Genomic DNA, 26143 nt, shown 5'->3' with positions numbered 1-26143 from the left:
GGCTGCGCCGGCGCACTCAGCGTCTGCCACGCCAGCGTCGACAAGTGGCGCATGCGTAAGGGAAAAAAAGCCCGATCGAGGATCGGGCACCTACGCGCTACGGAGGTGCTCAAAGTTGGCCTGGGCCTGCATAAGCGCGGCCTTCTCGCCCTCGAGGTCGTGCAGGCGCTGTTCGGTCGTTGCACGCACGTCCTCGGGTGTCTTGGCCCAGTCTGGCTTTTGCGTGAGCGCCGTGGTGCGCTGGAGCTGTGTCTCGTTGAGCGCGAGCTTCTTGGCGAGCTTGCTCAGCTCCTGGTCAATGTCCACGAGGCCGCGCACGAGCAGGTGGGCCTGGATCGACGCTGAGACACTGGCGACGACGCAGCCGGCCGGCACATCGGAGGCCTGTGCCACGCACGCGACGCTCTCGCAGCCCTTGATGAGCGTGTGCATGACGCTCTGCTGCGACGACAGCATGGCGCGCACCGCCGCGTCGGGCGCCTCGATATACGCCTGGATCTGAGACGTGAGGCCATAGTCGGCCGCGAGGCCACGGATCGCGCGTACGGATGCAAACACGTCCTCGAACTGTGCCGCCTGCGCGCCAAAGTCGTGCGTGTCGTTCCACGTCGGGAAACGCGCGTGCGCAATCGTCTCGCTCGTCTCGCCGGGGCGGCTCGGCAGGCGGTGCCACAGCTCCTCGGTGACGAAGGGCATGAACGGATGGAGCATCTTGAGGCCGGCGTCGAGGCACGCATACAGCGTGTGCTGCGCAGACGCGCGCGCCGCGGGCTCGGCGCTGGGGTCGGTGATGGGCTTGATGGCCTCAATGTACACGTCGCACAGGTCGTACAGCCAGAAGTTGTAGATGCACGTCGTGGCGCTCATGAACGAGCGCGACTCCATGTCGCTGTTCAGCTGGCGCGCCGTGACGTTGAGGCGGTGCAGGATCCACTTCTCCACGAGACTCTGCGGCGCAAAGGCGTCCTGCGCGTCCAGTGTGAGCGGCTGGAAGCCGTCCTGGAGCTTGAGCAGCGCAAAGCGCGTGGCATTCCACAGCTTGTTGCAGAATTTGCGGTAGCCTTCCACGCGCAAAATGTCCAGGTTGATGTCGCGCCCGGCCGCGGTGTACGCGCACAGCGTGAAGCGCAGCGCATCCGTGCCGCACTGGGGAATGCCCTTTGGGTAGTCCTTCTTCTGCCCGGCGGCCGCCTTGGCGATCTCCTTCTCGTCCAAGTTGCCCTCGCGCAGACGCTGCTGCAGGCCCTCGAGCGAGATGCCCTCGATCACATCGATCGGGTCGATGACGTTGCCGAGCGACTTGCTCATCTTGCGGCCGTGCGCGTCGCGCACCATGGCGTGGCAGAACACCTCCTTGAACGGCAGCTGGCCCGTGTGGTACACACCCAGCATGATCATGCGCGCAACCCAGAAGAACAAAATGTCCCAGCCGGTCTCGAGCATCGATGTGGGGTAGTAGTAGCGCATGTCGTCGGACGCCTTCGGCCAGCCGAGCGTCGAGAACGGCCACAGGCCCGACGAGAACCACGTATCCAGCACATCCTCGTCCTGCTTCAGTGTGTAGGGGCGGCCCGCCGCGAGCTTGGCCGCGCGCCCGTCCGCCTGCGCCAGCGTGCGCCCGACGACCCACCAGCGGCTCTCCGCGGGGTCCTGTGTCTCGCCGTCAATGTCGACGAAGTAGGCGGGGCACCGGTGGCCCCACCACAGCTGGCGACTCACGCACCAGTCCTGGATGTTCTCCATCCAGCGGAAGAACTCGCGCTTGCTCTGCGGCGGCTCAATGATCATGTCCTCGCTCTGGACCTTGGCGACGGCCGCCTCCGCGAGCGGCTTGCAGTTCACCCACCACTGCGGCTTCATCACTGGCTCAATCACGTCGCCCGAACGCTCGCACACGGGGACCACCATGGGGTTGTCCTTCGTCTCGACGTACAGGCCACGCGCCTTGAGCGCCTCGACGACCGCGCGGCGCGCACTGAAGCGCTTCATGCCGGCAAACTCGCCTGCATTCTCGTTCAGGGTGCCGTCATCGTTCAGGATGTTGATGAACGGCAGGCCATGGCGCTTGCCGACCTCGTAGTCGTTCGGGTCGTGCGCAGGCGTGATCTTCACGGCACCCGTGCCGAACGACATGTCCACGACGATCGAGTCGGTCACAATCGGGATCTGGCGGTCAGCCAGGAAGGGGTGCTGCAGCTTCTTGCCGTGCAGATGCTTGTACCGCTCGTCGTCGGGGTGCACCGCCACAGCTGTGTCACCCAGGATCGTCTCAGGACGCGTCGTCGCCACAATGATCGACTCGTCCGAGTCCACGACGCGGTAGACGAACGAGACAATGACACCAAACTCGATGCGCTCGTTCGGCGGGTAGCCCGGCACGTTCATCAGCGTGCGCCCGGGCAGCGTCTTCTGCACGACCTCCAAGTTCGACAGCGTCGTGTTCAGGTATACACACCAGTTCACCAGGCGGTTCTCACGGTACAGAATGCCATCCTCGAACAAACGGCAGAAGTTCTCCGTCACCGCCTCGCTGCGTGTAGGGTCCATCGTGAACGCCTCGCGCGAAAAGTCAAAGCTCGCGCCCAAGCGGCGCATTTGGAGGCCGATGCGGCGCTGGTACTCGTCCTTCCACTGGAACACCTTCTCGACGAACGCCTCGCGCCCATAGTCGTAGCGCGACTTGCCCTCCTGCTTCGCCAGGCGCTTCTCCACGACTGTCTGCGTCGAGATACCTGCATGGTCGTAGCCCGGCACGTACGCCGTGCGGTAGCCCTTCATGCGGTAGAAGCGCATGAGCGCATCCTGGATCGAGATCGTCAGCGCGTGGCCAATGTGCAGCACGCCCGTCACATTCGGCGGGGGCAGCGGGATCACAAACGTCTTCGCGGGGTCCCACGGCGCTTCGTCACTCGGCGGCGTGGGCGTGAAGAAGCCCTTCTTCTCCCACCACGCGTACCAGGATGACTCGACGTGCAGCGGATGGTAGCCACTCTCCATCGGCGCCGATAGGTCCTTCTTCTCGCCAGGCACGGTAGGGTCCACCCACGCGGGCTCCTCCTTCACCTCCTTCTTCACCTTCTCCTTCTTGGCACCCCCCGTGGCCGGCGCAGGGCCTTTTTCGGCCTTCAGCGCATTCTTTGCAGCAGCCTTGGCCTGCTTCTCAGCAAGCTTGGCGGCTTTCTTCTGCGCCGACTTGGAGGGGCCCTCGGCGCCCGCTAGCGTCACCTCCGCAGGAGGCGGAGCACTGGGTGGCTGACTCATATGGATATAGGATGCAGCAGTTGGATGCACAGCACGGAGCACAGGTCGAGGTCGAACAGGCAAGGCAAATCGCAATGCGGCCCAACGCCCAATCGGCATGCACTGGCAAGCCGCAGCGGCGAGGGAGGCCGCCTTCCTTCCTACTCACGTGCGCATCACGTGGGAGGGTCGCGGTGCCGCACGACCCATAGAGCCCAACGCCCAGCCCATCCGGTTCTAGCTACAATACATATCACTCATAGCACAATCACTTCTTCGATTTGGTCGACGCCTTCGTAGTGGTGGTCTTCTTGGCCGGTGCCTTCTTTGTAGCAGCCGCCTTCGAGGCCGATTTCTTCACAGCCGTGCTCATCTTCGCCGCGGTCGATGCCTTGGCCGATGAGGCCCTTTTGGGCGCAGCCTTCTTGGGAGAAGCTTTGGTCGCTTTCTTCGTAGCCGCCTTGGTCACCTTCTTGGTAGTAGGCTTGGCAGCCGCCTTGGTCACCTTTGCAGCAGGCTTAGCAGTCGCCTTGGTCGCCTTCTTGGTTGCAGGTTTGGCAGCCGCCTTCGTCATCTTCTTTGCAGCGGGTTTAGCGGCCACCTTGGTAGTCTTGGCCACCGGCTTCGCGGCCGGCTTAGCCTTGGCAGATACCTTTACCTTGCCGCTCACGCCTTTCGGCAGCAAAAACACGCCCTTCTCCTCGCCACGTGTGATCGCCTGGTTAAAGTGGGTGTTGAACGAGGCCAGCGGCAGCCGTCCCGTGCCAGGGTGCTTTGCAAGGATATATTTTTTGATGGTCGGACGACCCAGGCCCAAACGAGCCTCGTCTCCGTGAGCCAAAATGGCCTCCTTGATCATATCCTCATACGTCATATGTGTAGTCTTCTTCGTCGCCGACTTCTTCGTCGGGCCCTTCACGGAGACTGCAGAAGGGGCCATGGCAATCTGGTTCACAAGGCCTCTGTGGTGGAGCTAAGAGGAAAGGCCGCCTATCCATTGGGCTCATCCTGTTTGGGGCCGCTGGCCCACGCGGGGTCCTGCGCGGTGAAAATTGATTCCACCGCGTCTAGAATTAGCGCACCCAAATCGGGCAAGGCACCAACACCTGCACGCGTCGCGTGGAGGCACGGCCGCGCCGTCCCTCCCGGGCCGCCGTTTCTCGCGTGTGTACGAGCGAAAAGCAGACGTGTACGAACTAGCATAGCTACACAAGATCGCGGATAAGGGTGCTGTACGCGCTGTACCACGGCCACGACCTCACGCCGACCAGTCGAAGCGGGCGGCCTGGTTTAGATCGGGCGTGATCCTCGGGATCGGGCACGATGGCCGAAACTTCACGGCGCGCGCACCGCCAGAGCCAGCGAGTGCTGGCCGGCCGTGGCCACCGCCGCGATGGCCCACGCCCCCGGTTCACCCGGCATTGGAACGGCCGTCGGTGTGTCCTTGCTCTGATCCTCGCCCCACACATCGGCAGGCTGGCCCATGGCCTCATCGGACGTAGTACCCCACGAGTAGAGTGTGCCCTCGGCCGCCAAGGCAAACGTAAAGCGCATGCCCGCGGCGATACCAATCACACGCGTACCGCCCTCGGCCGTCTTGGCCGAGTCGCTCGCGTAGCTGGGCGGCATGGGCATGGGAACGTGGACGGGCGTGCGAAGCTGCGCAGGCGCTCCATCCGTCGACGCCATTGCCGAGTGCGTGCTCGGCAGCCCCAGCTTGCCCTCGTCGCCATCACCACAGATCCACACTTGCCCGTTGGACAGCAAAAAGGCCGTGTGGAATTCACCGCCAGCAATCTGCACGACGCGCGCACCGTCAAGGTGCGCAGGCTCCAGCGCCTTGACCCGCGTAGGGCGCGTCACCTTGTCCTTCTTGAGGCCTGTGCCGGTTTGCCCACGGGTATTGAGACCCCAGGCAAACACGCGACCATCAGCGTCGACCGCAAAGCTGGCATTCAAACCACAGGCAATGTGCACAATGTTTTTCAGCTCAGCGATCACGCCGGGCGTGAGGATCATGCTGGCCGGTGGATCACGCTTGGCAAAGCGCGCGCGAATATGGTACAGATTGGCAAACCGGCCCAACTGCGACATACTGTTCAGGCCCCACGAGTACACACGGCCATCAAGCGTCAGTGCCAAAATGTGGTTCTCGCCACAAGCGACCTGTGCAAAGCGCTCGTGATCGAGTGCGGAGATCGGTGAGGGGAACCACTGCTCCTTGGGCGCGCCGTCCTCGTCGGTATCAGCGAAGCACACCTTGCCCTCGCCATCCTTAAAATGGCCCCAGGCCACAAGCCGGCCTTCAGCATCAAGAGCAACACTGCAGCCATCCGATGCTGCCACGCGCGTTGCATGGAATCGCAGGACTTGGCCGTTCTCGGGTGCAGGCACACCCTTGCCCGTGGGCGACACGCCATCCACCGGGCGGAGCACATAGTAGAAGTCGTCCTCCGACTCGTCGGACGATTCGCGATATTGACGACCGAGTGTTCCGTGGTCGTCGCTACCGCACGACAAGATGCGTCCATGCGCATCGACGACGAGCGAGTGCATACCGCCCGCGGCAATCATCGTCGCGCCGCCTACACCCAGCTCGCCAGCATCCGTCTGTTGCGACAGGGCCTTGTTCCCGAACGGCTTCGGCTTGGTCAGCTTGTTGATATTATCGTCATCAGGACCGCCCAGGGACAGCTGGCCTGCCTCGCCTGTGCCCCATACGAACAGCTTGCGAGGTACCACCTCTTCGCCGGAGGAGGCAGGCACACCGCCCTGCGTCGCATAGAGAGCTCCCATGGTGCGGCGGCCAGCAAGGCCTTGGGCAATATCACCAGCAGTCAGCGGGGGAATCGCGGTCGGAGGCTCGTTCAGCAGCGATGAGCGCGCGCGCTTGGGGGTTGCCTCCCGGTCCTCCGGTGCGGCGCGCTTGCGAGACGCAGGCGCCGTCGACGTACGGCGCGGAGCGCGTGCAGCTGCACGGCGCTGCGGCGCTGCATCACTCTTCCTGGAACGCGTAGCTGCTGCGCGTGAGTCAGGGGCACGACTACCTTTGGGTGGCATGACGTCAACCAACATATCGAGTGGTTGGCGCACGTACCGTTCATGCACACGTGACTAGACACGACCTGAGTAGACCTACATCTACTTAATCTCGAGCAGCTTCACGTCAAAGATGAGTGTCGAGTTCGCCGGAATACCGGGAAGCTTCGTCTTGCCGTATGCGAGATGCGGAGGGCAGGTGAGACGGCGCTCGCTGCCGACTTGCATGCCCTTGACACCCTCGTCCCACCCTGCATATCAGCACAGAGAATGAAACCTACCCTTGATTACCTCGCCCTTGCCGAGGCGGAACGAGAACGGCTTGCCCTTCGTGTTCGAGTCAAAGATCGAGCCGTTCTGCAGCTTGCCAACGTAGCGCATGCTCACGCGGTTGCCAGGCTTGGCCACGGGGCCCGTTCCAATCTTCTTATCCTCGATTAGCAGACCGGAATGAAGCTTGATCTTACAGACCGAACAAAGCATCAGTCAGCACGGATGCCAAGACGTCTCGTACCTTGTTGTCGCGAGGCTGGGCACCGCCAGCAGCAGCGGCCTCAGCCTTCAGCTTCTTGTTCAGACGCTTGCGCTGGCCACGGCTGAGCTTGCCCTCCTCGACAAGAACAGAGTCGTTGTCGAGCTCCGAGGCGGGGCGCTTCTTGCTAGGCACAACAACGATCTCCTCGTCATCGTCCTCCTCGTCCTCGTCCTCCTCGTCATCGTCGTCCTCATCGTCGTCCTCCTCATCGACCTCCTCGATCAGAACACCGTCCTCGTCGTCGTTGTCATCCTCATCCTCATCATCCTCGTCGTCGTCATCCTCGTCATCATCGTCGGCCTCGCCAGCCTCCAGGAGAAGAGGACCATCGCCCTCGTCGTCCTCGTCGTCCTCGTCGTCCTCGTCCTCATCGTCGTCGTCCTCGTCATCCTCGAGGTCCTTGAGATCCTCATAGTCAAAGTCCTCAGGGTCGATGTTGTTCAGGGCGGCAGGGAGGAGGTAGTTACCGATAATGTCCACGGGCTCGTTGCCCGAGACCGACAGACCAACCTCCTCTTCCTCACTGATCTGGAGGTTCAACGACACCTGTTCCACCTGGTGTGAGTGTAAGGCACATACCTTCTCGGGAATCAGGGAGCACACGACGTACGAGTCCTCGTCGGAAAAGACAGGCACGCGGGGCTCAAGGTCCATAACGTCGTCCTCGTCCTCGCCCTCGTCCTCGTCCTCATCCTCATCCTCGTCCTCGTCTTCATCCTCGTCCTCATCGTCCTCGTCTTCATCGTCCTCGTCTTCATCGTCCTCGTCTTCATCGTCCTCGTCTTCATTGTCCTCGTCCTCATCGTCTTCGTCTTCATCGTCCTCGTCGTCATCGAGGTCGAGCGGGCTACCGGCGTAGTGCACACGGAGCACACTACGCTTCTTACCCGAGAGGTTCTCAGGGTCTGAGTAGCTCACGTTGGTGATCTGGAGATCACGCACCGTATCAAGGTGGTAAATCTCACCAGGAAGGAGCCGAAGCGTGAAAAACTCAACAGGCGCAGCCATACTGATGGAGGTAGATGGATGCGGTTACGGTGGCCAGGGCCACGTACACCCACCCGCCCGACGTTTTTTTCAACGCACGTGCAAAGAACCCCGCCGAATACCTCCACTTCCTATGAACGGCGGCGCCGCTTGACACCCAGCATGCGTACTGGCGCGTCTGTGCCACGTGCAGCAGGCACCACCTCGCAGGCGCGCTGCTCCGCTTGGGCCACCATGTCACGCGACACGGCGGCGAGCGGCACTGTCAACCAGACGAGTCCCTCGCCGACCAACGCATCGTCGTCCCTAGATGATGCGCCGCCCTTTCGGCGCAATGCACGATCGACGCCCTCATAAAACTGCCGCGTCAGGCGCGTCGCTTGCGCTGCGTCCGACCACACACATGCATCCTGCTGCAGATGCTGAAGCATCAGGTTCGGGAGGAGGGGGTGCGGTAGAGACAGCGGCTGTGCCTCGGGGGGCAAAGGTGTCGTCGTTGATGGTGCGTCTCTGGCGCTCGCGCCTACGACAAAGACGCCCACCGCATTCCCAGAACTACACTCCTGGCGGAAGCCCATCTGCTCCCAGAATGCATCGATCGATACTTTTTCCAGAGCCTGTCTCTCGGCCATTGCCTCGCGATGCTCCGGCGCTGGTTTGTGGCCTTTGTGGATCTTGGGCAAAAAGCCAGGCTCATGGGCCGTACTGCAAAGCTCGTTGATGTAGCGCCCCTTGGGATCGTCAGGGAACACGGGGATCAGCGTTGCGAGTGTGCGTAATTGCATGGCAGCCGATGGCGTCAGGTGCGACCGGTATGGCTCCCATGCAGCGGCATGCAGTGGCAGAGGCGGGAGCGTTTCTGCTGTTCGACCAGACCCTTTCTCGCTATAGGGGTGGCCATAGTGCCAAGCACCCCCCGACGACCTTGAGGGCTCCTGCGCGATAGGCACGATCGCATGCGAGTCGAGACGCTGGTAGCCGGGTATGAGATAAAACGCATCAACGTGACCCGCGTCGTGGCACGCACGTACCACATCACTCAGACACGCGTGCCACCAGCGAATGAGTGCGGCATCGCTGAGTACGTGCTTGCTAGCCTGGGCTGCCGACGAGGGGAAAAGGTACGCGCCTTGTGCGCGCGCGAGTACATGCACCGACACATGCTGCACAGCCACCGAGTCGGAGCGCGCCCAGTGCATTCGGGACGCAAAGTAGTCGATCGCTGCCGATGTCAGGGTCGATGTCATGGACGGCGCTTGGCTGTAGACACCAGGCAGGTGCGTGCGGATGCGCCGCGGATGCGCTCGAGGACCGTAGCCGGTGGTATCGAGTTTAGAAACGTAGACGAGGGCCGCACTCTGCTCTGGCAGAGTATACACGTAGAGCTCTAATGCATATGCAAGTCGCTCGTCGCCATCGTCCGGCCTCCACGCCGCTGTGATCAGGACCTGCTCTTGCCATACATGCGCCGGCGCGTCAGGCGGCGTACACGCGTCACTGGGGTGTATATGGGCAAGAGGGTACAGCGAGCGGACCAAAAGCGGACGGCTAAACACGGTATGGAGCCGCAGGCAGCCACTTTCAGAGAGGGCAGGCGCATGTGTCTCCAGGGCGCGCGCAAGCGCCTTTCGAAGTGTCATGCGCAGCAGCAAGCGACGCGCCCCAAGTGGAGCTAAACGCACGTGCACCACGTCGCGTCCTGCGGCATGCCGCCTGGGCCCGTGCGGCCCCTGTCTGCCGACACGGCAAGTGCTGTGCGTGCGCACGCACGGCTAGCGTCTGTAGAGCGCATAGCTGTGGAACTCGCTGAGCATGCGATAGCGGTAGGGGCTACGCGGCTCGATATCCAAGTCGACTTGGCAAGGTGGCGGCTCGTATGCATTCACAACGGCGAGGACAGCTCGCTGCGCGCGCAGGGCTTTCCGCTTGACCTGCATGCGCACAGTCTCGAACAGGCGCCTATTTTTGCGTGCCTAGCGTGGCTTGGTCTGCTGGAAGTGCACACAGGGTCTGAGCGCCCCTGGACCGTGTTGCAGCGCGTACGTGGTAGACAGCTTACGCAGGACCATCATGTGCTGTATGCAGGCCCGTCTACCAAGCGGCCTAAGCGCGACACGCACATTGTCGTGCATGATCTGTGGTGGCGCATGCCTGTCCGTCGCCACATGGCCCACCGCCGAGAGCGGCGTATTCGATACCACATCCGCCAGGCCGTTGTCCGGCTGGCGCTCTTATACCCTCAGGTGCGCATTCGAGCGCCGGGGCTGCGCTTGCGGCCTTCAGAATTATATGAGCGCGTGCGTGCGCTAGTGCCCACCTTCGAGCGTGCGCAGACGGTGCACACGCGCTGTACATTTTCTGCCGAAGATGGCGCATGGCAAGCTACGATGAACGGTATTGTGGGTCGCGCCTCGGAATCGCTCCGGTGTTTGTTTGTCAATGGACAGCTAGTGCCACCGCACACACACAGGGCGCTTGCATGGATGTCGACTTGCCCTGCCGACGTACCTTGGCATCCTGCACTCGCTCATGCATGGGACGACAGCACGCGTCTATACCGGCATATCGCGCAATGTCTAGCAGCTGACCTTTCCGTGTATGTCCTGCATGTACATGTTCAGCGTGTGCACGCACCTGTTCCTCCCTTGGCCAACTGGCCCGCGCTTCTATCCTGTCTGCTGCCAAAACCCGCGCCGGTATCAGCTCGGCTGCCTCTCGATGCACGAGAAGAACGCATCCGGTCGCCGTACTTTACCGGTGTAGCACCGGCTCAGGTGCATCGAATGGTACGCACTGAGGCCCTGCCGCCATCACTCCCGCTCCTCCTTCCGAGTGCTCTGCCGTCGGTTCGTGCGATTGCCCAGGTCGACCAAAAGTATCTCGTCTGTGTATGTGGTGGATATGCGTCTGAGCCACTCTCGCTCCTATGCTTGGACCAACATGCTATTGATGAGCGTGTGCGCCTCGAAACACTCACGACCACGTATGTACGGGCCTGTCAGACGCAGGAAAACCACAACGTTCCGCTGCCTGCGCCCGTGCCTATGCACACAGTGCCGCTCCCAGAGGTGCAGGCGCATATGGAATTCTGGGGCTGGAGCCTCTCCATTGATGCATCTGTATCAACCTGTACCATTCATGCGGTGCCATGGGTGCTGTCCGCCCAACTGCAGCGATCTACGGAGGAGCTCTCTATGTGTGCCACATCCTGTGCAGCGTGGATTGCCGAGACAGAACTGCCCGCCTCGCTACAGCACGTGGAGCCCCCTCTGGTAGCATTGCGTTTTATGCCGCCCATACTTCGGCGGGCGCTCGCCTCCAGCGCATGCCACACAGCCATCCGGTTCCACCAGCCGCTAACGCACGAGCAGATGGAGCGCCTGCTTCAACAGTGGGGCAAGGCGGCCTTTCCGTTTCAGTGCGCACATGGTCGGTATGTATTGCCACACTGATTTAAGTCCATCGGCCGTATGTTTATGGCGCGCACTGCGTCCAGCGTCTCGTAGTCGTCCCGTGCAGTGGGATCGTCTCGCGTCGTAGAGGTGGCCCAAGCGTAACCACGTGACCTCAAGTTCGTCGCCGTTTGTCCTAGATTTTTGCATCCTTGCTCCTCGCCAGCGCGCTTCTCGGGTACATTCGCAGGGATGGATCTTACCAACTTGCGCGAGAGTCTGGAGGTGTCTGGAGAGCAGTCGCCTGCGGCACTATGCCACGAGCATGATGAGCGCCTAACGGACGAATTTCGTGGTACGTTTTTACATCTGATATTTAGTGGCGGCCCTTCAACTGACGAACCTGTACAAGCAAGGCCGCCAAAATACGCACAAGGCATTTGTGGACGGCTACACCAAAGCTCTCTATGATACAATCGAGTTTCTTGCTCAGGATTCTCAGCTAGAGGCGCAGACGCGGCTGGACCGCTTGCGCAGCTACCTGTTGCGTCGTATGGAAGCCCTACAGAGCGATGCACAAGAACATGAAGAGGCAAGCGAGGGGAAACCAGCGCAATCGGTGTCCCCAAGCGCGCGTATGCGCAGGCCCCATGGCGAGCGGCGCGCCGAGGGCCACCGCACGCCCTCGAGCGCGCCAGACACAAAACCCAAAACCCTAGGTGCGCGCCATGACCACGGACGGCGCACACCCTATGCAGAGGCATCACATCCCGACGATAACGAGGGCCATCCAGCTGCGCCGGCGCAAGCGACACCTGCCGCGGACCGCCCACGTAAGCGGCGGCGCCCAGTATGGAGCATGCACACAAGGCCTCACGACCGTGTGTAACGCTTGCAGCCACCTGTAAGTAGCCCTTGTAGCCTGCCCACGATACCCCCTCGTGCTGTCATCATTCGCTCACATCCTCGGACACGTGGGCATCCCGGCGTGTGGAGGTGCTGCAGCGGAGCAGGGCCGTGCTCAGCGACTGCGGTTCTTCGGCTAGCCACACGGGCACCGCGATGCAGTATGTGGGGAAGCTCGTGTCCTCCGTGTACAATACTATTACGCCCAATATCAATCCATCGACCCTCACAGGAGCGATCGATGTGATTGTGGTGGAGCGGGAAGTCGAGGTGGACGAGACGACCACCTTGCAGGACGGGTCGCAGACCACAACGAAGCGGCGCACAACGGAGCTCTCGTCGTCTCCGTTCCATGTGCGCTTTGGCAAAATGAGCGTACTGCGTCCTGCTGAACGCAAAGTGACGTTGCATCTGAATGACTCGCCTGACCCGCTGCCATTCGCGATGAAGGTGGGGGAGAATGGGGAGGCCTTTTTCGTGATGAAGTTGGAGAGCGCCCGGTCAGATGTGCCGGACGACTTGGTGACGAGTCCCATGGTGCATGCGTCTACGCCTGAGAAGCCAGGGGATCCGGAGCCCTTGGACCTCGGTGTTGCCGAGGCTTCGACGCCAGGCTCAGCGTCGCCGCCGGCCGACGAGGCTGATAAGAGTGTCGATATATCGGTGCCCAACGTCGGCGATCCCTCTGGTCTCGACCTCGATATGGAGGGCTATAAAGTGTCCGACCTCAAGCGGGAACTAGCGCTCAAGCAGGGCCGGCGCTTTGCGGATGAGATGCCCTTAGGCCACCGGCACGGCGGGCACAACCTGCTTTCAATCAGCGACCGTCTTGACCAGCCGCAGCTTCGCTGGCAGCAAGAGTTTCTCGCACGCTTTCAGCCTCAGCGGCGCCCAGTGTCCACATTACGTCGGCCATCGAGTGATTTGTCGCTGCGCGACTCGATAACGCGTCATGAGCGGACACGCATTCCCGTGTCGGTAAGCGACACGGCCCTACCCTTTATGGCTGAGACAGAGGCTTACGAGCATGAACCAGTCGCGTCAGACGCCATGGAGGCACCGACCGAGGACGACGGCGAAATTGGCACGTTGACGTGCGCGGAAGCGGACCCCTATCTCTTCCAGTTGCAGATCGATGACAGCACAGTATACACGTTTGAGCTGAGCCTTTGCCCCCGTCCACGGCAAGCGAGCGACATGGACTGTGAGCGCATGTTTGACGAGGGTCGTGTCTCCTTCCAGCGCTTCCTCGAGGATAGTTCCATGGTGGTCGATGCGCGCCTGTGTCTGCGCCACAAGGATACCTACCACTGGCGCGCGTCGGAGCCTGATATGTTCACGACGCTCATGCTGTATCGTGAAGCACTTCTCCGCTCGACCGACGAAAAGCCCAAGGCAATAGCCAAGGCAAGCGTGTGGCGCCGTTTATGGGGCAAGGACGCCGCGGCACCACCGACGAGTGCACCTGAGCCGGTGCTGCCCGAGACGTCAGCAGAGCCGGTGTCATCGTCCGCGCCTGCGACGCCGGCCTCTAGCGGGAGCTCAAGCTCGAATGAGGCGCCCCTGCACGAGACGTACGTCAAGACGCTCCGCTTATCGTCCGACCAGCTAAAGCAGCTCGGGCTCCGCAAGGGTACCAACACGATTACTTTTTCCGTGACATCATCGTACTCGGGCGTCGCTACGTGCCGTGCGCGCATCTTTTTATGGGACTGTGAGAAGCCAGTGGTCGTGTCAGACATTGACGGCACTATCACCAAGTCAGATGCGCTAGGGCACGTCTTTACGCTCATGGGGCGCGACTGGACACACTTGGGTGTTGCAAAGCTCTACCACGATATTGCACAGAATGGCTACCGACTAATGTACCTGACGTCACGGGCAATTGGACAGGCGGATATCACGCGCGACTACCTGCACAACATCAACCAGAACAACTACCAGCTGCCAGACGGGCCGGTGATTATGAGCCCAGATCGACTGATGGCGTCTTTGCATCGTGAGGTCATTCTGCGCAAGCCGGAGGTGTTCAAGATGGCGTGTTTGCGCGATCTTGCGCGGCTGTTTGGCGTGGACCCTGCCCATCCTGATGAGGATCGCTCGACGCCATTTTATGCGGGCTTCGGAAACCGCATCACAGATGCGCTGAGCTACCGCAGCGTCAACATCCCGAGCTCGCGCATCTTCACGATCGACTCGAACGGCCAAGTCAAGATGGAGCTACTCGAGCTCGCTGGGTACAACACGTCGTACCCCAACATGACCGACCTCGTCGACCAAATGTTCCCGCCCACCGCGACCAAGAAGCGGAACGAGAAGAGCGCCGCGTTTTCCGACTTTAACTATTGGCGTGATGATGTGCCAACGGATGTGGAACTGCCGCCCATCGAAGAGCTTGTGCCGCCCGTCCAGCCAACGTCGCCCTCGCTGCGCGGCCTGCGCAGTCCCAAGCAGTCGGCGGCGGCGAGCGCGCCGGTCCGCAGCCAGACAGAAGGGCCACCTGCTGCGGACGATATGCCTAAGCCGAGTCGCCTGCGCCGCCTGCTCGGCCTGCGCCGCAAAGACAAGCGTGAGGCGCCGTCAGGCACACAAAGCCCCGACATGCAGGCGCGCTCCTTCGACCTGTCTGAAGGCTCAATGAGCCCCCCGAGCCTGAGTCTTTCGCCCTCGAGTCCACGTTGGGACAGGCAAATTTTGACGTACGACGATCCCGACGAGATGCAGGACGCCGGGGAACTCGACGACGAACAGTTCGAGCGTGAAGCACTTGAACCGGACGCGCGTCGCCGCCGGGAGCGCCGCTACCGCCTCTTATACGGCTCGTCGTCACTGAGCCTCGATGACGGTGAACGTCGCGCACGGACTGTGCCGCATGACGGCGGCCAAGCGCCTGCGTCAGAGTCCGAGCACGACGATCCCTTACTCGAGTCGGGCGATATTCAGTTCGAGTGGCAGGGCTAAGTACTCTAGGTGACCAATGCGCACGTCGCGCTGGGCTCCGGCCAAAACTCATCGGCCCAATCGTGTTTGTGCTTGTGGCGACTTGCGTGCACAACTTCCTGGCGCGCTGCGTCGGTCGTGGCGCGCCGCCTAACGCCATCTTTGTGCGGTTTGGTATCGCTAGATGTGTCCATATCGTCGATTGGAAGTGTATAGAGCCAGGAGCGCCCCTCGTACGGGTGCTTCGGTCGGCGGCCCAGCTGAGGAAGAGGCACCACGACGATGCCTTTTGCGTCGGGGCGGCGTGGTAGGTGCGGCGACGGCGACGGCATACTGATGCTCGGATCCACATGCCTGTGCGGCTCGGAACGAGCGCGCTCATGCGACTTGGCCTTGTCGCCACGCACCCTTTTCAGCGCCTCGACGCCGAGCGCCGTCATTTCGTCCTCGTGACGGCGGCGCATCTCGGCGGCGCGCTCCGACGAGAGGGTAAGGCGCGGTGGTGTAGCTGCTTGCACGCGCGCGCGCTGCCGCTCGAGCGCCGCAAAGCCCCATAGCTGCGCCTGTAAATCGGCATCCATATCTTGCTCCTGCTGCGGATCGCCCACCTGTCTCGCGGGAATCCGCTTCCCATCGAGCAGGGTCACCATGCCGGTCCCGCCAGGGCGCTGTGAGAGGATATGCTTGCGCCGGCGCCGGCGCTCTTTTATTGACACGGGCGGCGACGGCGTACGTGGCGATTCAGGCTCTTCCATGGAGGGTGACTCGGAACGCTGCATACTGGGCCAGCGGCGCAGCGAGAGTGCATCGGTGCCGAGGGGCCAGGGCCAGAGGGCCTTGCGGCTAGGGCTCCGGTCCAGCGAGGGACTCGGGCTGTGGCCCGTGGCGCGTGGTTCATCCCCAGAAAAGGCATGCATGGACGTGTCAGGCGCATCGGCGGCGGTAGGCTCGTCCAGGTCCGAATGGGACGTTTCGAGATCCATGTCGTCCTCTGGGAACGGCAGGGGAGCAAAGTGCACTTGGGGAACTCGGGGGACAACAGGAGTATGCGATGACCTTGGGGTATCTGAAAAGTTGACCTCCTGCTTAGCGAGTGCCTGCGCTGCAGCCATACTGCGGCGGGTATTGATAATGGAGTTGAGCATGGCAAGCTCTTCGGGGTCCATGGGCTTTAGTTCGTCGGGTGCGGGGGGCGTACGCGAGGAGCGGTAATGCGAGTACCAGCGGTGCAAACGCTCCGCCCGCATAGGCCACGCAGACAATGTCCCATTTCCAAGAGAGTAGAGCCATGTGTGGGGCAATGAGCGCCTGGGCAGAACCAGAATGGCGCGCGGGGATGAAGGGAGGCGCGGTGATCTCACGTACGTTACGTAGCCGCCATGCTGCCGACTCCAGCGCGGGATATGATGCAGTGGATTCCGCAGGATTGAGGGCGTGGCATCTGGCGGACGCTCCCGCGGCGTCGCAGGTTCCATTGTCAGGCTGGCACAGCCCTTCGCCCTGCTATAATGGTGCGGCGCAGTGGGGTAAAGGCCTCCACATTCGGGCAGTGCCATCCGCGATCGATCAGTGGCGCTGGACGTGAATCAAACTCTACATCAACGAGGCCAAGCTATTTATTTAGTCTTCGTGAGCGAATCGTGCGAGGGCTGTCGCATTGGTGTATTGGTGCCTGTACTAGGGCAGGCGCCCGGGAAAAACAGAAGACGCGATCGATGAAGCTGGGTCAGTGGCGGCCACGTACTATCGGAAGTTTTGGGAAGAGAACAAACAGTAGCGCCGCGAGGTTCAGAGTGAATAGCCATGGATTATAGTGAGAGTAGTGTGTCGACAGCAGAAAGCTGTGTCAGTCGCGCATACGTACAGAGCAATCGGCAGACTCGTGAGATATTTCTTGGCCGGTGTATATTGGAATCCCTGGTCGATCTGCTCCCACAGGGTGAGCTCGTCGTAGGCGCCACTGTTAAGGTCGAGTGGTGCGCCCTTGACGTAGTGGAAAATCACATAGGAGACCTGCTGTGAGTGTGTGTAACGCACCATCATGTAGCCTAAGTTGATGATGGTCCACTTGATCGAGTCGGAAATGCCAGGAATCTCGTTGATGATCAGCTTGGCGAGAACCACGAGTACGACATGGATCACCCAGGCACCCTTCATGTTCACCCATTCAGCATTCACGTTGGGGCTCACGGACTGGTCGACTTCCTCGTCTGGTGTCTCCTGCATATGCTTCACTACCAGGAAGCTGTTGCTGCGCCGGTGGCGAGAGCCAGAAGGGCGCGCATTAGAACCTGGTGCCAGTAGTGGCTCACTTGTCGTGTGGACCATCGCGGGCGCCTGCGGGTGCAATTTCTCCGCGGCAGACGTGGCACTCATGCGTCAAGCAGCACGGCAACAGACGCTTACCCTGATCACCCCTGGGTCCAGCGTTGGCGCTACTGCTTACGTACACGTGACCAATGGCCTACGTACACTACGGGTCGCCGGGCGCACGGCGAAGCGGCAGATTGTCCCGGCTGCCCTGGAATAGCGTCGACCAACGAGGGTACACGCGCTACCGTTAGCCTCAAGCACGCACCTTGTACAGGCTCATCAGAACCGTATCCATCTGCGTCAGGGGACCGTCGAAATGCGCTGACGTTAGTTCGTTCGTCGTACCTTTAAAGTAGCCATGGGTGCCCAGACTCTCCGTAATGTGCCCGGTGCGCCCGTACTTGGTCCGTAGGGTGATAGGTGCAAAGTAGCGCACATCGTCCGCGTTAAAGAACATGAACCGGATCGTCGCGGTCTTCTTGTGTAGCTTGAAAGGGTGGCCTGAGAGAACGATCCGCTTCGCCAAGATGCGCGTCGGCGCCACATCCAGCACGGAACCCGCGCCCACCAGGTGCGGAGTCTGCTCGGCACTCACACCCTGTGCATCGTAGCCGTACTCTTGGCCTTCTGAACGCATGCGCAGGAGCACTACCGGCACATTCGCGCCGCCCATCGTCACCGGTGCATAGATACTGCCCACCGCAGCGCCAATGCCGTGCGGGAGGTACCGCTCAAACTTGTAGACATGGTTGCCTTGGCGCCCAACGCGTCGGATGTGTTGTGAGTAGGTCGGGCGTGCCGCATAACGGCGGAAGCCGAGGCAGACCACCAGCGGATCCTTGGAACGCACCGGCGCATCGTACTCGGTGTTGCGCGTGACGGTGAAGTGGATCACACTCTTCTTGTGCTCGTGGCGGAGGAGGCCAAACAGCACAAACGGCACATTCTCGCACTTCTTGCCCAGCGACCCCTGCCCCGTCGCACACAGCGCGCGCGTCGCCGCGGCGACCGGCACATCACGCACCCACAGGCACACGCGGATGCCGGGCGCGACACCCTCCATGAGCGAGTGGCTCTCGACGCGCTTGCGCGTCTTGCTAAAATCGTCAAATTGGAAGAGACGTGCATAGTCCTCTGGCAGGTCCTCATATGGGTCCCAGTACGTGGTGTACATGCTCTCCAAGCCGCGGTACCGCGCGAAGCGCTGGCGCGCTGGCACATCCATCGGTGTGTCGACCTCGTCAGGGAACTCGGCCTGTGCTGCCTCCTCCTTCTTGGCCTCGCGCTCCCGCTGCATCTGCTCGCGGTATGCCTCAATGGCGCGCAGTTCTTCCTCGTCGTCGTACTCGTCATCTTCCTCCGGCGCGTCGTCAGCAACGGAAGCTTCCTCAGCGTCATCGTCGACACCCTCCGGGTCCTCCCCTGTTTCCTCTTCTTCCTCGTCCATGCCGTCCTCATCTGTGTTGTCCTCGTCCTCCTCCTCCTCGTCATCACTCTCGATGATCCACGCAGCTTGGTACCGACGTTGGCCCTCTTTCTCGGCGCGACGCTTAAGGATCTCGCGCGGCGTCGTGCCAGGCGCCGCAGGCGGCAGTTCCTCGTCGACCGGCGCCTCGGCATGCGCAGGCGCCTCCGCCATTTCCTCCTCCGTGGGCCATGTCTGCTCGTTCGCGAGCATGTCCGGCTCGTTTTCGCTCACGAGGTCATCCGCTTCCTCTTCATCCCGCACGTCCAGCACCGCCCCCGGCGCGGCGGGCGCCGAGACGTCGTCCGCGTCTCGCATCACCGCCTCGGGCTCGGTGTTCACATCGGTTCCGGGCGGCGCATACGTGATGCGATCGACGGCAAAGTCGCCAAAGTCGGGAATATGCACGAGGCGGTTCGCACTGAGCGGCGCGCCGCGAATCCAGCCTTGGATCTTGAGCAGGCCCTGCTCCCCGTTGTGTGGCACATACGCAGCGTCTTCGGCTACGAGCCACGCACGGTAATCGCGCCACGCCATGCGCTTGGGTGCTGTAGTCACAAGTGTACGAACAAGCGCGCTGCGGCTCGCTGGCTCGTCCAGCGCATGAACCTTGCTCACGTCAGGGCAAAAGTACTGGATAAAGCTCAAGAGACTCTTGCGCACGCCCTGGGCCTCCTTGGCCAGCGCAGAGGGCTTCGTTTTGGCCGCATCTTCCTCCGAGTGTAGCGTCGGTACGACGGCCAACGTCTGGGGCACGCCCTGCGCCTGCAGCGTGCGCAGGCACAGCTCGCCCCATGAGCCCGGCTCAATGGACGTCGATGCGGACAGGAGCAGAATGACAAAGTCTGCGCAGCGGCATGCATCCATTGCCGGCATGAGTGCACCGTAGGGGATCGGCAAAAACTGCAACGACTGCCGGAAGCGCGGCGCATCGAGCTCGCACTGCGGCCGTGCCTGAGCCAGGGCCTCGTCGGCGCTCTTGCCCGGCATGCGGCCGAGACCGAGCGACTCGTCGTGCTGCTCAAGTGTGCGCGCGACGTCCCACTCGTCCACATCAGGCGCCAGCGCCACCACCGCACAGATACGCGGCGCACCTGCCTTGGCATGGCGTCCGCCCACGCCGCGCTGCTCGCCACGCAGACCCGTCCCGGTAAAAATACGCGTGCTCTCGACGATTGCAGCGCGCTTTTGCTGCGAGACCTGGCGCGCCTCGTTGCGGCGGTTGCTCCGTGAGCCCTCGGCGCTACCGGCCATGCGCAACGTGTGCGCCTTGGAGGGGCGTGCGCCACCTACGGGCGCTTCGTTTTTACCTGCGTCAGCGCAGGGTACATACCTTTAGCGGCACGTTTTCGCTCGCCCTTCGTCGCATGCCCCGACTTGAAGCGCTTGTTTTGCTGCTTGAGCGTCGGCCGGTGCGAGAACGGCATCGTCGCTTCAGCAAGAAAGCGCCGTCCAAAAAAATGGCTTTGTCAGCGACGGGTGGAGTCCACTGGCGAGCAGGCGGATCAGCTACGAAGCGCGGTGCGCATCTACGACGAGGACGCCTGAGCCTCGGACGACTCCTTGGGACCCTGTGTTTCGGGTGCCACCTGGTCCTTGTTCTCTCCATGGGCCATTTCCAAGCGGTTGTTCACGAGGGCGTGCAGCGCAATCACCGCGCGGATGAGACTGCTGAGGTATACGATGAGCAACCGGTCGTTGTTCGCCACGCGGAAGCTGCGCACGGTCTCGGGCTTGTCGAGGTCCGGCAGGTAGTTGAACACATTCTGCAGCTCGTATACGATCTCATGGTTCACTGGCAGCTCGCCACGCATGACCGCCGCGAGGTAGTCGCGGATATCCAGAAGACGGCGGTGCAGGCCCCGCAGTGAGAGCAGCTGCTGCGCGACGCGGTCCGACAACGAGCCCATCGTTGTCGTATCGTGGATGTCGCGCTGGAGGTGCTCCACGCCGACCTCCTCGGCTTCCTCCGCCTCGATCACCGTCGGCACATGCATGAACGTGGTCTGTGTCGCCGTGCCGTCGTCCTTGATCTCGTCCACGGCCATGTACGCATCCGTCGGGATGCCCACGTCCTCGCGCCGTGGGTCGATGATCACCATCACCGGGCGCGGCGTGAACCGCTTCATCATGTGGTTGATCTCCAGGTCCGACGAGCGCAGCTTCGGCCCCGTGTGGTACCATCCAACAAAACGCTCGCGCGCTGCTGTCAGTCCCGTCGTGCATACCGTTCACTTTCTTGAACATCTCCAGCATGCCATAGATATAGTCATGGTCGAGGAACAGCGTCTTGGGATCGTTCTCGTCCTCTTCAAACGGCACGGCAAAGCTGTTCGCCACATTGATCGTCTTGCCCATGTCCTGGCCCAGCAGCACGCCGACCACGCGCTTCCGCGCACTGATGGCCATGCGCGATGCATGGTCCGTCACGGACAAAAGCACCAGCGGGTGCACCACGACCGATGTAGCCGTCACAGGCAAGGGGGACTGAGGTCAGCCAGGCTCTACGCACCTCCTCCGTCGTCGGCATCGCAAGGTGCCTTGTCGCAGCGCTCGCATCTCCGCCACGCACACCCGATCACTCACGTGATGTCGACGCGCTAGGCGGACGCACCGGCCAGGCCCTCCCTGCTGGCCGGCGCGGCCCCGCTTGCACCGTGGCCGGGTTTAGCAACGCGCGCGCGCACCGCGTATGGCCGTGGATCGAAAAGGCCCGGCAGGATCCTGCATGGGATGCCCCACTCGTCCTCGCGCTTGTGGGGCACGCATGTGACATGCTCACGCCCGTGGCCGACCGTGTACGTACTGCCGGCTTACCCTAGGGAGACGCTCTCGCTCTGCTCCGGGACCACCCTCGGGACGCTCTGACGCCCGAGGCGGCGGCTGTGCTGCGTCGCTCGTATGGCCTCTTGTTCGCGTGCCTCCATGAGGCCCCCCTACGGTACGTGGGCCTCGCTCACCCAGCCTGCCACTCTGTGCGCTCTTGTGCCAGCTTACGGAGGCGCGGCATGTGCGGGCCTTCCGTATTCGTACACTGTACGTGCGCACGCCTAACTCCAGGCTCCAGCTGTACAAGGCCACACACGACCGCGCGCTGTATACCCTGCTCGACGCGTATGCCCTCTTCCAGCCGGCGCTCCTGCTCCCTGTGGACGAGCCGGTGCCCATGGACGGGGGGGCAGATGCGAGGGGAATGCCCCTAGATACCTGGGCGCACGCACTGCCGACGCTTACGCTCCCTGACACGGTACCGGGCCTCGCCAGTGCACAGGTTCGCTCGCGCGTGCCACGTCTGCTTCGCCATGCCCTCGCCCTATTGCCGGCGCTCGAGCCCAGCAACAGCCACAGCGTCGGGACACGCCTAGCGGCGTCTGCGGGGCGTCTCCTCGCGGCGCACCATGCCCACCGCCGCGACAAAGGTGCAGCTCCTCCGGCGGACGTGCCGCCTTTTGACCCTGGCGCCTGGGCGCTGCTGGACGCCCTATACCTGCATGTGGCCGCGCTACAAGCCGTGCCGCGCCCCCTAATGCCGCTCCTCGTGCATGTGGTGCAGTCGATGGGCCAGGATGTACTCACCCACCTCGCGCAGCCCGGCGGGCTCGCGGTGTGGGAGCGCCGGTGGCGCCCAACGATGCGCCGGCTCGTGCGCTTTTGTGCGTGGCTGCCGCCGCGGCCGTGGGACGAATTGTTTGCGCCATTCTTCCGCCCCCTGTGCCACATGGCGGCTATGGACGGCGTCTCGGACCTGTTCTCGGCGTCGGTGCTGCATGGCATGGTTCGCCTCCTCGAGCACTGGGCGGACTTGGGCGCGCCAGCGACGCCGGCGCTCATGGCCTGTGCCATCGAGTGCCAGGAGGCCCTTGTCCTCGATGGCGATCCGACGCTGCCCGTCTATGCGGCCATGCTCGAGCTGCAGGGGGCCCTAGCGCATGCCCACTGTGCGGCGGCCACGCACCTCTTCCCGTTTCCTTTTGTCCAGCTCGCTGCGCCGCCGATGCTGGCCGGCTCAGTGGCCACGCTCGATCGCGCATGTGAGCATGTCCTGTATATGCGCACGCATGTGCTGAGCGTACCGGACAGCGCACTGAACGCGCGCGCTGTGGACGAAATGGCCCTGGCGCTCGCCGATATGATATGGAGTGGGCGCGCATTTGCGCAGTTTCTCCAGCGTGGCATCACCATTGATGACGTGCTCGTGTGCGATCGGAGCGCCGTCGCAGTCTGGAAGCAGGCCTGCGACGAGCAGCGGATCGTGCCGTTCGTGCTGGTCGCCTCGCTCTCGCATGGCGCGCTCCTAGCGCCGCTCTTTGAGCAGTTTTGCCATGAGTCGCTGCTGCCTGGCATGGACATCCGCGCGCCCATCACGCCGTCGGCGCTGCGCGGCGCGCGCGGCGCGGGCGGACTGCCCGAGCACCTGCAGTACTCCGATATCCGGCGCCAGTTTCTGGCATGGCTGGCCAAGGCGGGCGCCCCCCATATTGGGGCGCTGCTGCAGGCCCTCGTGCCGTCGCTGCAGGGCTGATGCGGTGCTATGCTACAGGGGCAGTACTAAGAGCGCTGGCGCATGCGCGCGCTGACGGTGCGCAGCTTGGAGTAGACCTTGCCGGGCGGGCTGCCCATGATCAGGGCCACAATCGCGTCCTTGGCCACGCGGATATTTTGGTAGGCACCCAGGATATGGATCTTTGTATCGGCCAACACGATACGCGTACGGCTCGCGTTCTCAATCGCGAAGCGCGTACGGCCGTCTTTTCCAGCGATGCGGCCGATCGCACGGCTTAGGTGGTCGCCGTGTAGGGTCTTCACGTCCTTCATTTCAAACGAGTCGACGTACAAATCGTCGAGACGCAACAGCGCCAGAGCGTCGTCGGCATCAAAGCCCAGTGCGTACGCCTTGACAAAGTCGCTCGCTTTTTGCAGCACACCGAGGTCCTCCGTGTGCTTCGACGACTTGATCTCAACGCAGCGCGTTCGCACATTCATACGCACCATGAGCCCCGCCTGCTCGACGAGCGGCGTGTAAATCTTGGGCCAGTCGCGCTTCAGCGGGCTCATGCGGTGCGGCGGGATGGGCACTTTGCGCAGCTGCGACTTGACCTTCGGATCCACGCCCGCATTCGCTGCCGCGAGGGCAGTCGCACTGATCGGCTGGAAGCGCAAGCGACCGTCATCGACGTCTGCGCCCTGTCCAGGCGCCTGCGTCACATCTGGCAGGTCTTGGTCAATGACAAGGTCGTCGTCGTCGTCGTCAGCCTCGTCCGGCAGCGTCTCGGGCATCTCCTCGTCGTCTGAGTCTTCTTGACCGAACGGCTTGCGCTCCGGCAGAGAGGCAGGCTCCTCTTGTGCCGTGCGCTTGCTCGTGCTCTTGCTCTTGGCGGGGCCGGCGCGGGGCGCGGGCGTCGCCTTGGTCATGGTTGTGGACAAGACAAAAAATGTGCCGCTGACTCAGCACTACGGGGCCGACGGCCGGCGGGGGCGGCGGCAAGAGGCACCACGCGGGCTTCCAACTATAGATCTAGGGGCTTACTGGGTGTGCACGCCAGTCGAAGCAGCCGAGAAGCCGGGCTTGGTAGCGTCGACAGTCGCGGGAGTCCTGGCCTGCGAGCCGTGCACGGCCAGGAACGCAGGGCGCAGGAGCTTGTAGTACACGAGCTTCGCACCCTGGGTCTGGGGCAGGACGAGCCAGACAATCGCGAGGGTCTTGAAAGTGTAGTAGAAGGGGAACCAGTACAGCACAAAGCTGATGAAGGTCTCGAGGAAGTTGAAGAAGCCAAACACAACCCAGTACGTGAGCCTGTACGTAAGCGCGCCGCAAAACGCACCACTGAATGTCGTCCTGGGGCTGGGGGGTCTCCAGGGCGGCGAGCGAGAAGTACATCGGCACGAAGAAGCCGATGAAGTTGGTCAGGAAGCCAGCGCAACTGCGGTCAGAGGTCGTGTACCCACATGTTGAAGAAGATCAGCTACAGAGTCAGCCACACGGTACGTACGAAGGTCAAGATAGCCAGAGCACCGCACACAATGTACGACTTCGGCACAGGGAGGTGCTTGTCGAAGCGGTTCAGGCTAGGGTACTTCGAGAGCTGCCGTCAGCGTCAAATGCCCATACCTCCGTGTCGAGCTGTAATGGAAAGCGCCAGGGCGCCACGGTGTCAGCACCAAGAATCCACACCGGCTGCGCTACATACCTGACGCATGAACTTGTCAAACTTCTGTTGGATCACTTGAGCCTGCGACGCCATGTTGACAATAGTAAGATGGAAAACGTGGCGTTTGTCTCTGCCGGGACAACACTGCAAGTTTGGCCCGCGTTGCTCACGGCCGTTCTAACAAGGCCCAATAGGTCGAGACATGCCGCAGTCGTGTCATGCTGAGTAAGCGCCGCGATGTCCGTCTCGCCACATCGCCTCCGCAAATCGACGTTCACCCCCGACTTGCGATGCTTGCTGCTCCTTCGAAGAACGCCGTCTTCGGCCTATTTTCGCGTACTTTGGCTGCGCCTCGGATGCGCACAGCTGCGTGCGTGCGCTACTACTCCGACAAGGCCGCTGAAGCGACGCCCAACACGGAGGCGAAGGACGAGGCGCCGCAGGCTGAGGCGAATCCGCTCGAGGCGCAGCTGAAGGAGAAGGAGGAGCGCGTCAAAGACCTGACAGATGACCTGCTCTATACAAAGGCTGAGCTGCAGAATCTGCAGCGCCGCTCCGCTGAGGAGAAGAAGAGCATCAGCGACGTGGCCATCGCGAAACTCGCCAAGGACCTGACCGAGTCGATCGATGTGCTGGAACTCGCGCTCAAGTCGGTGCCTGAACTGCTGCGCACAGCTCCCAGTGATGCGGCCGAGGCGCCGCGTGCACTGGCCGAGCTATATGACGGCGTGAGTCTCACGCGCAAGAGCATTGTCGACATGCTGCGGACGCATGGCATCGAGGCATTCAACCCTACGGGCGAAAAGTTTGACCCCAAGCTGCACGAAGCATTATACCAGGCGCCGGTGCCGGGCAAGGAGCCGGGCAGTGTACTCGACTGCAGCAAGACGGGCTATATGATTAAAGGGAAGCTCCTGCGTGCCGCCCAGGTCGGCGTCGTGCAGGACAGCGCTTAAAAACGTATCGATAGCGTCGATATAGGAATATACCGGTATCGTATATCACCGTGGCCAGCAGCCAGCGTGGCGGCCGCCCTGAAGTACATCACGTGAATACAGGTCGACGGAGGGAGCGCGGCGGCGCAGAAATCACGTGCGTCGGAAAAGCCACGAGTTTTCTTCGCAGTGCAGGGCGTGCGGCGTCGGCGGTGAAAAATCGCCGCGGGTGCGCAGCCGAA

At 62.2% G+C, this 26143-nt stretch overlaps 14 protein-coding genes across 14 annotated transcripts; 3 read left to right on the top strand and 11 right to left on the bottom strand.

Annotated features, from left to right (window-relative positions):
* Nucleotides 1-90: 90 nt before the first annotated feature.
* MSY001_2255 (uncharacterized protein) lies at nucleotides 91-3261 on the bottom strand (the record flags this gene model as incomplete). Its single annotated transcript, XM_018884095.1, has 1 exon — nucleotides 91-3261. The coding sequence occupies one exon, from the start codon at nucleotides 3259-3261 to the stop codon at nucleotides 91-93; it is 3171 nt and encodes a 1056-aa protein (XP_018740790.1).
* Nucleotides 3262-3508: 247 nt separating this feature from the next.
* On the bottom strand, nucleotides 3509-4180 carry MSY001_2254 (uncharacterized protein; the record flags this gene model as incomplete). The annotated part of the gene is made up of 1 exon (XM_018884094.1): nucleotides 3509-4180. The coding sequence occupies one exon, from the start codon at nucleotides 4178-4180 to the stop codon at nucleotides 3509-3511; it is 672 nt and encodes a 223-aa protein (XP_018740789.1).
* Nucleotides 4181-4575: 395 nt separating this feature from the next.
* Nucleotides 4576-6344, bottom strand: MSY001_2253 (uncharacterized protein; the record flags this gene model as incomplete). Its single annotated transcript, XM_018884093.1, has 2 exons — nucleotides 4576-6287; nucleotides 6338-6344. 2 exons carry the CDS (start codon nucleotides 6342-6344, stop codon nucleotides 4576-4578), a joined length of 1719 nt encoding a protein of 572 aa, XP_018740788.1.
* A 37-nt stretch (nucleotides 6345-6381) lies between these two features.
* MSY001_2252 (uncharacterized protein) lies at nucleotides 6382-6660 on the bottom strand (the record flags this gene model as incomplete). Its single annotated transcript, XM_018884092.1, has 2 exons — nucleotides 6382-6530; nucleotides 6561-6660. The coding sequence occupies 2 exons, from the start codon at nucleotides 6658-6660 to the stop codon at nucleotides 6382-6384; spliced, it is 249 nt and encodes an 82-aa protein (XP_018740787.1).
* Nucleotides 6661-7932: 1272 nt separating this feature from the next.
* MSY001_2251 (uncharacterized protein) lies at nucleotides 7933-9441 on the bottom strand (the record flags this gene model as incomplete). Its single annotated transcript, XM_018884091.1, has 1 exon — nucleotides 7933-9441. The coding sequence occupies one exon, from the start codon at nucleotides 9439-9441 to the stop codon at nucleotides 7933-7935; it is 1509 nt and encodes a 502-aa protein (XP_018740786.1).
* Nucleotides 9442-12255: 2814 nt separating this feature from the next.
* On the top strand, nucleotides 12256-15060 carry MSY001_2250 (uncharacterized protein; the record flags this gene model as incomplete). The annotated part of the gene is given in 2 exon segments (XM_018884090.1): nucleotides 12256-13276; nucleotides 13289-15060. The coding sequence occupies 2 exon segments, from the start codon at nucleotides 12256-12258 to the stop codon at nucleotides 15058-15060; spliced, it is 2793 nt and encodes a 930-aa protein (XP_018740785.1).
* Nucleotides 15061-15065: 5 nt separating this feature from the next.
* On the bottom strand, nucleotides 15066-16309 carry MSY001_2249 (uncharacterized protein; the record flags this gene model as incomplete). Its single annotated transcript, XM_018884089.1, has 2 exons — nucleotides 15066-16208; nucleotides 16238-16309. The coding sequence occupies 2 exons, from the start codon at nucleotides 16307-16309 to the stop codon at nucleotides 15066-15068; spliced, it is 1215 nt and encodes a 404-aa protein (XP_018740784.1).
* Nucleotides 16310-16765: 456 nt separating this feature from the next.
* Nucleotides 16766-17415, bottom strand: MSY001_2248 (uncharacterized protein; the record flags this gene model as incomplete). The annotated part of the gene is made up of 2 exons (XM_018884088.1): nucleotides 16766-16880; nucleotides 16904-17415. 2 exons carry the CDS (start codon nucleotides 17413-17415, stop codon nucleotides 16766-16768), a joined length of 627 nt encoding a protein of 208 aa, XP_018740783.1.
* Nucleotides 17416-17605: 190 nt separating this feature from the next.
* Nucleotides 17606-20244, bottom strand: MSY001_2247 (uncharacterized protein; the record flags this gene model as incomplete). The annotated part of the gene is made up of 2 exons (XM_018884087.1): nucleotides 17606-20115; nucleotides 20151-20244. 2 exons carry the CDS (start codon nucleotides 20242-20244, stop codon nucleotides 17606-17608), a joined length of 2604 nt encoding a protein of 867 aa, XP_018740782.1.
* A 102-nt stretch (nucleotides 20245-20346) lies between these two features.
* MSY001_2245 (uncharacterized protein) lies at nucleotides 20347-21347 on the bottom strand (the record flags this gene model as incomplete). The annotated part of the gene is made up of 3 exons (XM_018884085.1): nucleotides 20347-21020; nucleotides 21046-21304; nucleotides 21330-21347. 3 exons carry the CDS (start codon nucleotides 21345-21347, stop codon nucleotides 20347-20349), a joined length of 951 nt encoding a protein of 316 aa, XP_018740780.1.
* Nucleotides 21089-23339, top strand: MSY001_2246 (uncharacterized protein; the record flags this gene model as incomplete). Its single annotated transcript, XM_018884084.1, has 4 exons — nucleotides 21089-21238; nucleotides 21319-21615; nucleotides 21694-21758; nucleotides 21878-23339. 4 exons carry the CDS (start codon nucleotides 21089-21091, stop codon nucleotides 23337-23339), a joined length of 1974 nt encoding a protein of 657 aa, XP_018740781.1.
* Nucleotides 23340-23365: 26 nt separating this feature from the next.
* Nucleotides 23366-24229, bottom strand: MSY001_2244 (uncharacterized protein; the record flags this gene model as incomplete). The annotated part of the gene is made up of 1 exon (XM_018884083.1): nucleotides 23366-24229. One exon carries the CDS (start codon nucleotides 24227-24229, stop codon nucleotides 23366-23368), a length of 864 nt encoding a protein of 287 aa, XP_018740779.1.
* Nucleotides 24230-24340: 111 nt separating this feature from the next.
* MSY001_2243 (uncharacterized protein) lies at nucleotides 24341-25059 on the bottom strand (the record flags this gene model as incomplete). The annotated part of the gene is made up of 6 exons (XM_018884082.1): nucleotides 24341-24611; nucleotides 24640-24738; nucleotides 24764-24780; nucleotides 24808-24900; nucleotides 24927-24938; nucleotides 25006-25059. The coding sequence occupies 6 exons, from the start codon at nucleotides 25057-25059 to the stop codon at nucleotides 24341-24343; spliced, it is 546 nt and encodes a 181-aa protein (XP_018740778.1).
* A 197-nt stretch (nucleotides 25060-25256) lies between these two features.
* Nucleotides 25257-25922, top strand: MSY001_2242 (uncharacterized protein; the record flags this gene model as incomplete). Its single annotated transcript, XM_018884081.1, has 1 exon — nucleotides 25257-25922. One exon carries the CDS (start codon nucleotides 25257-25259, stop codon nucleotides 25920-25922), a length of 666 nt encoding a protein of 221 aa, XP_018740777.1.
* Nucleotides 25923-26143: the final 221 nt, after the last annotated feature.

The sequence above is a fragment of the Malassezia sympodialis genome, genomic scaffold (assembly GCF_000349305.1).
Source record: "Malassezia sympodialis ATCC 42132 genomic scaffold, msy_sf_10, whole genome shotgun sequence".
NCBI lineage: Eukaryota > Fungi > Basidiomycota > Malasseziomycetes > Malasseziales > Malasseziaceae > Malassezia > Malassezia sympodialis.
Note: the sequence above shows the minus strand (reverse complement) of the source record. Positions and strands in the feature narration are given on the sequence as shown.